The 12290-nt window shown below is 50.8% G+C and overlaps 1 protein-coding gene across 1 annotated transcript in view; it reads left to right on the forward strand.

Moving 5' to 3' along the window:
• Positions 1-12290, forward strand: part of LOC122379082 (pikachurin-like) — a 54849-nt gene that overhangs the window by 16975 nt on the left and 25584 nt on the right. The window contains exons 3-5 of the mRNA XM_043361013.1: positions 2435-2665; positions 7784-7985; positions 9911-10055. Of these exons, the coding sequence (XP_043216948.1) occupies positions 2435-2665; positions 7784-7985; positions 9911-10055 (578 nt within the window). The remainder of the gene's footprint in view (positions 1-2434; positions 2666-7783; positions 7986-9910; positions 10056-12290) is intronic.

The following is a 12290-nucleotide window of genomic DNA, read 5'->3' on the forward strand; positions in this document are numbered from 1 at the left end:
ACCTCCGTTTAACACATGTATGCCTTCCTCTTTGCACGCTCCTAGTTCGCTCGCTCCGATGCCCTCCCCCTCCTCCTCTCAGCCCTCCTCTCGGCCCTCCTCCCTCTGTCTGCAGAGCGCGGCGGGCGCCCGAGGGTGCTGAGGCGGCGCCGGCCGCGGACGGTTTCAATTACACCTCGGCCCGAGGCTGCACGGCTCGTGCTCCCAGCTCGAGGCGCAGGCTGCGCGGATCTCAGGAGATGGTTTTGGCAGAGCTCTCAGACGCCGTCTCACAGAACAGTTAAAGCTGTTAGCTGTTTAGTGTATAAAACAAGTAGTGATTCCGACGAAAAAGTGGAGACAAATTGATGCATAGTGGCCGCGACCTACAACTAAATGAGTCTTTTTTAGCAGTATTAATGAGTAAGAAAATGACAACCAGCCAGTGCTGCGTATTTCCGACCTCTGTCTGGTCGACTTTCGCCGATTCATAGATACTGTTCAGTGCACGAGAACATGCATTTGAACAGACACTGTCGACAATGCTACAAAAACGTAAAAAAAAATATTGCAGTGACCTTTCGTAATAATCTGGATCGGCCAGTGGTCGACGGGAGCATGAGAAGTTGAAAAAGTTTTACACAACAAAATGATAATTCGAATCAGCCGAAACTGTTCAGCGCACGGCGTGGGATGCTCCTGCGACAGCAAAAAGGCGGTAATTGCCGGAGTGATGTATGGTGGTGTTATGAGATCGATGTGATCCCCAGAGGCCTCATGAGACACCCGTCCAGACGCGCGCTGGGTGAGGCCCTTGGCGGCGCTGAGCGAGTGGGCCTTTTACCACAGCGAGCGGCCCATCAATACCACAGGAGGGCTACCTGCCCGGGCCGTCCTCTCCCTGAGGGACGCTCCCAGTGTCACAGAGGACCGCCATCGTCCCCATCCCCACCGAGCGACCTACCAGAGCAGCAAAAACGACCTGGCCGCCGCCGCAGCCGGCGACAGGGCCGCGAAATATGGCAGCCCGGGCCGGCAGGAGAGGCATTCTGGCCAGATATGGCAGCCATCTGCTCCGGACCAGAAGAGCGCCAGTGACAGAACCGGACAAGTTACGATAAGAGAACCACTGGTCCCATGATGAAGGGTTTCATAAGAGAAGATGGCTAAGGGAAATGGGATTCATGGTGACTTCAATCTGTCTACGGGACAGCGCGCTGTGACGGTCGAAGTGACATCATTTCAACACATTGCATCGCCTCAAATATACGATGCCGCTGTGGGGACCGTCTAAAACCACTCAGTGCTAAAACATCCATCAAGACTGCGCCTAGTGCTTAAGATATAAACCAACCATTTCAGTCAAAACTCCAACAAAGCAAAGATACAAGAGTCGACTTTCACTCAAATATTTCCGATACTTGCTCACGCGCTCAGATATTACCGATACCTACCGGTACCAGCCACCAGTTAAATGGATGATGCAAATGCCGTGCAAAAAAAGACCGCAGGTCCATCGGTCTCGCGCGGTTACTGAGCTGTAAGCTTCTAGTAAGCATTACAGGCCGGGCCGGCCTGTTCATATGAAGTATTTTTCCGTTATATTGGAAAGACTCGCTTCGCGCTTGCTCGTAACAACAACTGAAATATTGTTCGTCACGATCTTCCCTTTCTCATAAGACATAAGGCATTGGCTTATTCAGATGCTTGTTCTGTGTTCAAAATCAATATTTTATCAAAGACCGCTAAAGTGAAACAGCATAGAAGCAAGTTGAATTCGAGTATTCTCTCAGAAGTCAGATGTCATGCAATATGTAGATATGCATCACCATGACCATTCTCTACCCACATTCAGAATCTCGACTACAAATGACTGCATCACGGCTAATTAAACAATCTCGCGGCCTACTTAACCTCTCCCAGAAACGACTCGGAGAGTCGTCAGGAGCGGCGTCAATTGCCGGCTGGACCACCGCCAACTAATGCACTACCCTGAGAGCGACATTCTGTTCCGACCGCGCCGCCCCTCATGTCGCGCTCCAAATGGTCGGCTCGGTTCAGCTGCGGAGTGGACTGTTCTTTGGGGCGCGTCCACTGCCCCCCCCCCCTCACCCTCACCGGCTCCTCGTCCCTTCGACAAGGACGACGGCTGACCCTAAACCTGCTGACTGGTCTAATATGTCGGAAATATTTAGGTCGAATAACTTTTTACCTCAATGCAACGCAAAAGGAAATAGAGAAACATGATGGTCCAATCCTCTCTTCCAGCGGAGGTGACCGTCTTTCCCAGCCATCCCTGCTGACTGACACTCCCCTGATGTTCCAGCGGTGGTGACAACTGACAGTAACCCCAGCCCAGCTAACTGATTGGTTAATGGTTATTCCCTGCTGTAAATACCAGCGAAGGTGACTTTCCGCCCCATCCCCGCTGACTGACCATCCCTTGTCGTTCCAGCGGTGGTGACTGCCGCTCCCAGTCCCGTGGAACACACCACGGCGTCCCCTGCCAGTCGCGCCGCGCCGCAGTCACTCAGAGAGAGGCTGAACACTACAGACGATGTGCCTACCGGCTGTGACCTGGCCTGTGTGGCGGGCCAGTGTGTCACAGAGGAGGGGGCGGCGGCCGGTGGACCGACCCAGCGCTGTGCCTGTCCACTGGGGGTCGGCGGCGACCTTTGCCAAACAGGTGAGCGGTGACGGATGACTATGACAAGTCTGAATGGCATTTAGGTATTACCAACCATCCAATATTCTTTTTTGTCATAATCAAATGTGACAACTGTGTCAGAATGCTGCAGTAATTGCATATGAGTATGTTTATTATTGTGAACCCTTACGTCATGTTACATTGACCCTTCATTTTTATAAAAATATAGCTCAATTTAGAGAGTTTTTGTTTTGGTTTTTTTCTTTGTTAAAGCTTTTTACTCCGTGTTGTTGAGCTCCCAGTTTGGTCTGAGTTGCGGCGGGCCGCTGGTTTTGCGGTCGCCACTCGACTGATAGCACCCTTACAGTCAGCTCCAGCCTCAGCTCGTTATTTTGCTAGTTTGCTAGTTGGGAGCAGGCACAAACATTTTACATTGGACTGTTTGGTATGGGCAATAATATTTTGCTAAGATTCAATAATGGATGAATTGTATATGATTGTATAAATCGTTAGTGCTGTGGTTTTTGTTTAATTCGGAGATTCGGGAGGCCATTAAATCGTCATCAGGTTTGATAGCCTGTGATAAAAGGCAAAAAAATATTATTACTTTCAATTGTCTTTTTTGTGTTATTGTATAGCATATGTTATTTGACGTTTCCTTTACATTGGCCTTATAATGGATAGCAAACACATTTACGAAGAGGTGCAAAAATTTTCATTTAACTCTGCATCACCATTGGCCAAATATTGTAACCATATTGCAATGAAATAGTTTCCATTCGTGATCTATCAGTCACTTGTTTATACCATCGGTGTGTCTATCGCCATCAGTGTCGCTCTGCGCCGATCGCGGGTCATTTTCGTGACTAACGATCCGGGCCACCATTGGTTACACAGCACCCGTTCCCGTGCCGCTGCGGTGGTAGCCAGGTCACCGTTCCGCCGCGGACCCGCGCGCTGTCGGCCCGGCCAGCCAGCACTGCTGCCGGGCTGGGGTTTCCTCCCGACAGCCGAGCACGGGGCGCTGAACGTTCGCTGAAGAGCAGGGACCGCGGCGGCCGCGGTGGGCTCGTACCGCTCGGCGTTAATAAATGACGCCGCTGGCACGGGGCCGCCGTCTGCCGGGTCGGCGAATATTCCGATTGATCGCTAACGGTTGGACCGGACTGGAGCGGGGGGCGGCTACCCGGACTGAGGTAGCGGACTGACGGAACTATAACTCGCCAGACTCAATACATAGACGGACTGACCAAACTAGCTCACCGGACTGAGTATGCCGAACTGACGGAACTAACTCACTGTATTGAGTAGCCGACTCGCCGCGCTGGTGTGGCGGGCGAGACACCGGGCTGAGAAGGCGACAGGTCCACTGGACTGGGACTGAGACCTACGAGCAATATATGATGGGCCGTGTCGCTCAGACTGAGACTGAGGGGACTGATTGGATGTTTGGCCTAAATCAAGCCGAATGGCGCGAGTCAATGCCATTGCCGACTAAGTGCAGATGGAAGCGTGAATTGAGATCTGCCTTTTTCAACTGAAACACGCTGAACCCCACATCTTTGTGAGCTGTTTTCTGTTTTTAGGACCTCCATTTGGATACACGACTTTACTAACAACAATCCTCGAGCCGGTGTCATGTGGCAGAAAATCTTTCAAGCTGGGTAAATCCCGTTCGGCAGCCGTGTCTCCGATGTTTGGTGGTAGCTATGTTATTACTCGACCCTCGGTGAGTCTGTCACCGCCCAGTCGCCCTAGACCGGGTGTTAGTTACGACCTGTTACATACATCAACCGCTCGTTACTGTCCAACACAGTGCCGTTTGCGCGCATTGCCATGCCGCCGTGGCCGGCACGGAACACGGCCCGTGGCATGTTTGCGGCCAAAAGTTGGCCCGTCCGAGCGGCAACTGTGCTCGTCTGTTATCGAGGCGACATCGGAAATTGTGTGCCCCGCCGCTGCGCCGACCAATGCGGGAATTGGCCATTTGTTCCGACCGCGAAACGAGCTGGTGGAGCTCGGATACTGCTTGGGTCAGATGAGGTGGCGAGGAAGTTGTCCATGGAATTGAATAATGCATGTGTTGGCTGCTGTAGGTATTTCGACATTATTGTGACATTACATGTCGATGAATACTGAATTTGTTTTGTTGCATAAACAGCCACACCTTTTACATAAGCTGGTGAACTACTACCTGTTCATACCAGCTTCCTGCATGACCATTGGTTGATTTACATGGCTTTAAACAATGCATGTGAGGCTGCCCCCCATCTCCGGGTAATATGAGGATATTGTGCCTTTTTCTCGCTGGTAACATAATTTTTGCGTTCCGTTGTCAACAACCTCTTCATTTTTCATTAATTTCTTACAAATACCAAACTAACGTAAGTGGGAAAGTTTTTCCGTGTTCGTTGTTAGGCATCGACTTTAACCATTGTTTCGTCCATACAACAAAGAAAAATCGATTTACATTGGACAACTACTTTTAATAACTATCTTATATTGGTTGCACACAATGTATGGGCTACGTCAGCAGAATTCCCTTACAATGCACCCACCAGCTCTGACCTCGGTCGGCAGTCTAATATGCCTGCCATTAGTGAACTAATTCGTTCATAGGGATCAGTATAATGAATTTATGCCCTCGAGCTCCGCAGAGATTGTCGGAGAAAACGTTCTGAGGAGCTGGAAATAATTCGGCGAAAACTGCTGTCAACTAGGTCATCAGTTATGCTGGTCTTGGTGATAGGTAATGTTTTTATCATCATAAGTTCTTGTTGTATAATGTATTTGAAGAAAAAGAAACTGAAAAGACAAACAGGAAAAGGAAAACTGGGGCCTTTCCCTTCTGTTGACTGTCCCGACTATGGCCTGTACCAGCGGCTGACTGTTCCGACTACTGGCCTGTCCCAACTGTCGACTGTCCCCACCAGTCTGTCCCGATTATACGCACGGACTGTCCCGACTATGCAGGCTGTCCCAGCGGTCGACGGCCTCGGCAGAGGACGGTTCTCGACACGAACATTCCTGTGAGCACAGGTTCCGCTGCTGGCTACTGGTTGTCCCATGGGTTACTACCGCGCCGTGAGCAGAGGTTCCGCTGCTGGGGCTAGCTGGGCGTCCCCGGGACGATAACCGGACCGGGAACTCGCCATTTACGACCCTAATCTGCAGCGAGTGGAGAGCGCGGCGGTGCGCTCTGATCGAGATGGAGGCGACAGGGGACGGATCGGAGTGGCCCGTGTGTGCCGAGTGATGTACTCTAAACCACCCTAAATAAAGTTGTAAAGGATCTTCAATGGATGTAAAACAGCAATTGATTGGTGAGTTTTGTAATACGTTTGCTCGTTTAACATGTACGAAAAGGTCAGTGAATATGCTATGCATATTTCTACGCTTATATTTGATGGACGCAGGTGAAAGCAAAATTTATCTTCTTTACATTTTATGCATTTAAATGAGTTTAAACTAAGAAGTTATGATAGCAGACAGGCATAATACAATGTTGTTAGTCAAAAGTCGTCTGCGTGGTGATAAATGACCGCTGGTCATAATAATCCCGGGGAAGTTTTATAGCGTGCCTGAACAGCATGCTATATTTTATATAAAATCGACAAAACAGCATGCAGGACAACTGCTCTACTAGATATTCTCGGACCTGATCCTAGGATAATTGGAGACGTGGCGTGTCCATGTTGTGATGGATTACCGGATTTCCTGTGACGTGGATCCGGCCGTAATTGGGGACGAGAACGAGCTGATCTAGTAAATACGGCAGCGTTCCTCGGTACCATGCTGCAGAGGTCAGCTACTCCCCCCCCCCGCACGTGTTCTACGGTCAGAGCTAATCTGACCCCGGGGAAATTCGCACTGCGTTTCCGCTGCTCCCGGTGAGGCCTGGATAGATTATGGAGGTGCGTCTCTCCTGCTGCGGCTAATGTCGCTGTACTGAGGTCGGCGTATGAGAGATCGAGGTAGAATCTGCTGGCTGTACAGAAGTGCATGGCTAGCCAGGGAATACTCTGGCGTCTGCTGTCTGCCGTGTGTTTTGTGTCCGACCTTCGCAGGCGATAGGGCGAATTATTTGAGTTACCCACATGCTACGATACGGATAGGTGCGCTATCCTGAATAAAAGTCCGTGCCTTGCTGCTTACGTGCAATGAACATTGAACACTGAACAGCCAATTCTCTTAGGATGGTGATAGATGTTGCAACTTGCAGCCTTACTCGCTGCCAATTCATCGTAACCAGTAGCGGCGGAACACCTTCAATTAAGGGGGGGGGGCACTGCCGACTTTTGGTCCCATTCTTTCCATACAACGCCCATAGGGCTTATGATCGTAACCGATTTGAGACATTGCCCCGCATTCATACTGCTTGCTTCGGGTGATTGGAATTGAATGCCGGCTTAGTCTGGGCCCTACGACCAAAGTTGCTTCATTAAGGCTTCGATAGAACAGTTTTTATGTCGTTCTTCCAATCAATGCGACTCTAGGGCTCCTCATTCTTCAATGTCATCGAGGCCGCCGTCCTGCACAGAAAAATCGCATTGAATAGAAGAGCGTGTTTCATGGTTATTAGGCACAAGCGTTATACACTGAAGTCCCAATCGCTTTGTATATATGTATTGTATTCAATGACAACAAAAGCGTTATAAATTTCTTATGCCACCTAAGCTTTCAAGTCATGTCCTTGTCTCCCTTTCACGTAAATCTAAGTGTACAATAATTTACTCTAAAAATGCTCTACCTGTTTGGGATGGGTTGTTTGATCGCCCCTTGCAAAATGTCTGTTGGCACGCACATTCATAAAGAGTGTGCAGTAACTTAAAAGATAGCTTTAAAGATAGTCTTAGAAGATAGTCTGCGGCGTGCCCTCTCTGCTGGCTTTAATGGCTGTGTCTGACCGTAATTTCACTGCAGCTGACATGCCGAATTCCGAAATGAGGCTTTGACTCCAACTACAGCCCCATGTACATAGCTTTGTCTCGACCCTCCGTCCCGCTGACCTCTCCTCCGGTCCTGCCGACAGCGGTGTAAGCACAGACCCTTGGTTCACTCCTCTCACTCCGCTGTTCCCGCCGACAGCGGTGGAAGCACACTGCCCCGGTTCACGGCTCTTGGTTCACGTCCTCGCTCCCCTGCCCCTACCGACAGCGGTGGAGGTGCACAGCCCCCGGTTCACGGGCTCGAGCGTGGTCCAGTTCGCGCCGCCCGTGGAGGCGCACACGGACATGCGACTGACGCTCGAGCTGCGCCCCGAGGACTGGGACGGCGTGGTTCTGCTCAGCGGCGAGACTGACAGCCTGACGGGTGACTTCATGGCCGTCGTACTCACCGGCGGCTTTGTCGAGTTCAGGTGAGCATAGGACGGGAGAGCGCAGGATGGGGTGAGAGCAGGGTGGAGTGAGGGAAGGAGGACGGGGTGAGCACAGGACGGGGTGAGCACTGAGCATGCAGTGTGGAATAGTCTGGGACGGTAGATTTTTCTCTGTCTGTCTGTCTGTCTGTCTGTCTGTCTGTCTGTGCGTCTGTGTGTTTGTCTGTGTATGTGTCTGTCTGTCTGTCTCTCTGTCTGTCTGTCTGTCTGTCTGTCTGTCTGTCTGTCTGTCTGTCTCTGTCTCTGTCTCTGTCTCTGTCTCTGTCTCTATCTCTCTCTGTCTGTCTGTCTGTCTGTCTGTCTCTCTCTCTCTCTCTCTCTCTCTCTCTCTCTCTCTCTCTCTCTCTCTCTCTCTCTCTCTCTCTCTCTCTCTCTCTCTCTCTCTCTCTCTCTCTCTCTCTCTCTCTCTCTCTCTCTCTCTCTCTCTCTCTCTCTCTCTCTCTCTCTCTCTCTCTCTTCCTTTCTTTTTCTTCATCCTCAGACAAAAACCGGGAGTTTTCTATTTCTTTTATTCAATATCAGTGGAACTCTACGAACGTCAAATAATCGTCTGCATCACTTCAACATTCACGCCACGTGGCCATTTGTAAACATCATATCATTTGTTTGTGAAAAACACAACACTCTGGGGGGCCTGAATCAAACCATTTTCAGAACCACGCTTTGTGTGCTGTGATTTTAGGATGTTTGATGTGAGCTCCCAGAGCTCGAACGGTAAATAAAATTTTGAAAATACTGACGCTGATCGGAAAACATGTCAAAAACGCCCGCTTTTGCTTGCCTTTGTCCTGCATGCATAATCTACTTCTGCCAATCCATCCACCATTTTATTAATCATAGATAACAGTTGACCATGGCAATTTCACTGCGCTAATTTACTGCAGCTCTTTGGCTATATTTTTTCTCAGTACAATACTACCTAGTTATATCTTGTCACTAAATCCTTAATAGCACAATGAACATGCTAATCCAACATATGCATTCGATTGTGCATGCTGTGCCTAAGCTTGACAACATTAATATGTAATGTATGTCATTTGAATCTTTATATCACCGGACAGATTCAAGTACCTACCTACCTACTTTGCACATAAAATTGATACAAATGACACAAGTATATTCGTATCGCTTCAAAAAGCTACATCTTTTACGGAATATTTTCATCAGCGCTCCTGGGCTGAAAAGGATGGTGTCATTAAAAGATAAGGCACGCTCCTGGGCTAGGCTTTTTTGTCCGACCCTCCCCGATAATGTCTCCCCGGAGCAGTGACAGCTCCCCGCGTCACGCCTTCCCAAGCGAGACAGACGGACGAGCCGCCACTTCAGAGCGATATCTTGATTAAAACTCGTCTCTGGGTGTGCGCGAAATTGAACTCGAGACGTCGTTCAGAGACGGCTCGGAGAAGTTGGCTCGGTATAAAGTGCGCCAGTTTGTCATACCTCCACTGTGGACGTCCGTCATTGGGGCAATATAGCTGCCGGTGCCGTCACTTGGGGCTCGCGCGGGAAGGTGCCCGTTCAGCAGCGAGCGGCTCAGTCGCCAGCACAACCATTTATCGCTGACTAGGAAAGCGATGCGGCCCGAATTCTCGCCTCATTTACCTTTCAGCGATAGCGCATTCGTCGGGCCAGGAGCTGTGACAGACAGTCGAAAACAGTTCAGTAGTCTCTGATTGCGAAATAAGTAGCCTAAATAGGGCTTATTTGAATTGAATCGTTCTATCGTTTGTGAAATGCTCTCGGCTTTGAGAAAACATGGGCAATAACTGTGGCCTTTTCGGATGTGGTTCCATTTCCAGGCTTCACTATTGACTTTAGCCGGTTGTGGTTCCAGGGTCGACTGTGGCTCCAGCTTAGGTGTGGTTCCAGGCTCCTTTGCTGACCCTGACTGGGTCTGGTTCCAGGTTCGACTGTGGATCCGGTCTGGGAGTGGTACGCTCCCGGGAGCCCGTCTCTCTGGACCGCTGGAACCGTCTGACCATCATTCGGACACGCTCCTTTGTCTGGATGCAGCTCAACAACGGCCAGCACACCGAGGGCATGTCGCAGGTGGGTCTCACAAATACCACGATAGTCGGGCTTCTAATGACAGCTGCACGAGGCATTAGGATTAGTAGTCACTGCTGTTTGAATGCGAAGAACGCTACTGGCAGTATGATCGCGGTCTGACCTAGTCTTATGATGTGGTATGGCAGTGTTGTTATGTTCCTATAGAGTATAGTATAGAGATACACACTTTTGGTCAGTATCACAGTCGGTTGGTCTCAGATAAGCATAGTGTCCATTGTATCCTCCAGCTTTTAAAACGGTGTAAAATCTGAATGTGGTGCCGACCAGAACAGCAGCCTTGCTTTGAATTACACCGGCGCAGCCTATACTGGTCAGGGCCAGCCTGACCTCCGCACGGTCACGACTCCGCCGCCCTACGGCTCCGCTTCGTGACCCCAATGGTGGCTCCTTGACGGTGTGCTCGGCGTTTGAGTCCGACTGCCGCGCTGAATCGATGTTTCCGTCGCCCACGACACCGGCTTCCTGGCCGGGGTAGGGGGAGGGGAGGGGAGCGTGGTCGATAACCGACCTCGATAGCGACTGCCAGCAGGCCGCCTGTCGAGCCCCTCCGGTTCCCCGCCTGCTGGCCAGCCCACCTCTGGGTTCTAGCTAAGTCCCGGTGGGTAATCTGCCAGCTTTTCAGGTAATGTGACCAATGACCGTTGTATGTAAGGGTGAATGCGTATATGGGTTGTAAGTTCACCTAAGGCAGACAAGGTCAGATGACAGCTCGTGCTGGAGGCAAGTCACATTGAATAACGATAGATACAGCGGTTGTTAGTTATGGCTGACCTATGAATGCCAATTCTCATCCTCTGCCAGACCCGTATGAATGTTAAGCCGTGCGCTCTCAGCCGCTGTTTTCCAATTCTCATCCTCTGCCAGATACGGCCGGTGTGGCTGGCAAACTGCGTCTGGTCTGGTATTCCTGAGCCCGCTCCTCTACCAAACCTAGTCAGTGCAGTGACTGGCAACTGACAGAATGCAGACTGCGTCTGGTCTGGTAACCCCTCCCGACCCTGAACTCTCATACCCGGCGAGTCGCTGGCAGCCTGCCTCTAATATTCCCCACCAGTCAGCTAGAGACCCAGCGGGCGGCTCCAGACGGTATCTGGTGTGCCCGCACCGATCTGCACTTCAATCACTATCCCGTGAAGGCGCCGACCGCGGCCCAAATGACGCTCGGAGAGCCTGGACGGACGTGTTGGGTGCCACTTAAATGCAGTCCCCGGCCCAAGATGTGCGAATACAGCTCCCTTGATGCGAAATGTCACCGGATAGCGCAGCCCAATGCTGCTGGATAACGCCACCGATTGCCACAGGATATGGTCGGCGGGGAATTTTATATTAAAGCTGACGTGCGCCAGCCGCCACGCCACCAGCTTTGAAGGCGAAATCCAAAGCCAATTTCCGGCGATAATCTGAGCGGCGCTGGGTGGGTGTCGCGGCGCGTTGGCCGGTGCTGAAGCCGGCGGCACTGCACCTGACCGGCTGCTGACTCCCACTGAGTGCCCGAGGCCGCAGCAGACGTGCCTGGCCCGTCACATTGGCTCGGCCGTTCGCCGGTCACGGGCCGATCTGGGACCAATTGAGTGGCTGTACGGACAGCGGCCGTCTCCTGAGGGGACGACTCAGCACACTGAGGTGTCTCCGAGGGCGGTATGATCACCGCTGAGCCGTCCGGCCGGCCCCCGGGGACCCGAGCCGCGTCACAACGCCGCAACGGCGGCACAAGAGCATTAGAAGTGTCACAAGAGTGGCAAAGACGCAGCAGATCGCTAATTTTGTCCCAGTGGGATACACAGTTTGTGATAATTTTCGTATATGATGTAAGATAAAAACACCAAAACCACCCAAAGTTTCGTGTTACTCACTTTTCAAGAGTGATATGACACATTTTTACTAGTGGTGTCAATTTAAGAAAACGTATGTCCAAAGTCCGTCCAACGTCCAATGCTTACGTCTATTGTCCGTCCAAAAATGTCCAAGCTAGCCATTTGTCCAAAGATGTCCGACACCTACGCAATAATTTACACTCAACACTGTTATTTCATTTGCTTTTCATGTACCGCTACAAGCTCAAAAGTGTTAATCATATCGAAAGCTGAGCTTTCTAATAGCCAATCAATGTTAAACACGACTACTTTTTAAAAATGTTGAGGTGTAGCAAGCGATTGTCCAAAGTTGTCCAAAGCCTGCGGCCATTGTCCAACCGAATTCCGAATTGGACATTGG

This window comes from Amphibalanus amphitrite, unplaced genomic scaffold, assembly GCF_019059575.1.
Source record: "Amphibalanus amphitrite isolate SeventyFive unplaced genomic scaffold, NRLGWU_Aamphi_draft 000070F_arrow, whole genome shotgun sequence".
NCBI classification, from domain to species: domain Eukaryota; kingdom Metazoa; phylum Arthropoda; class Thecostraca; order Balanomorpha; family Balanidae; genus Amphibalanus; species Amphibalanus amphitrite.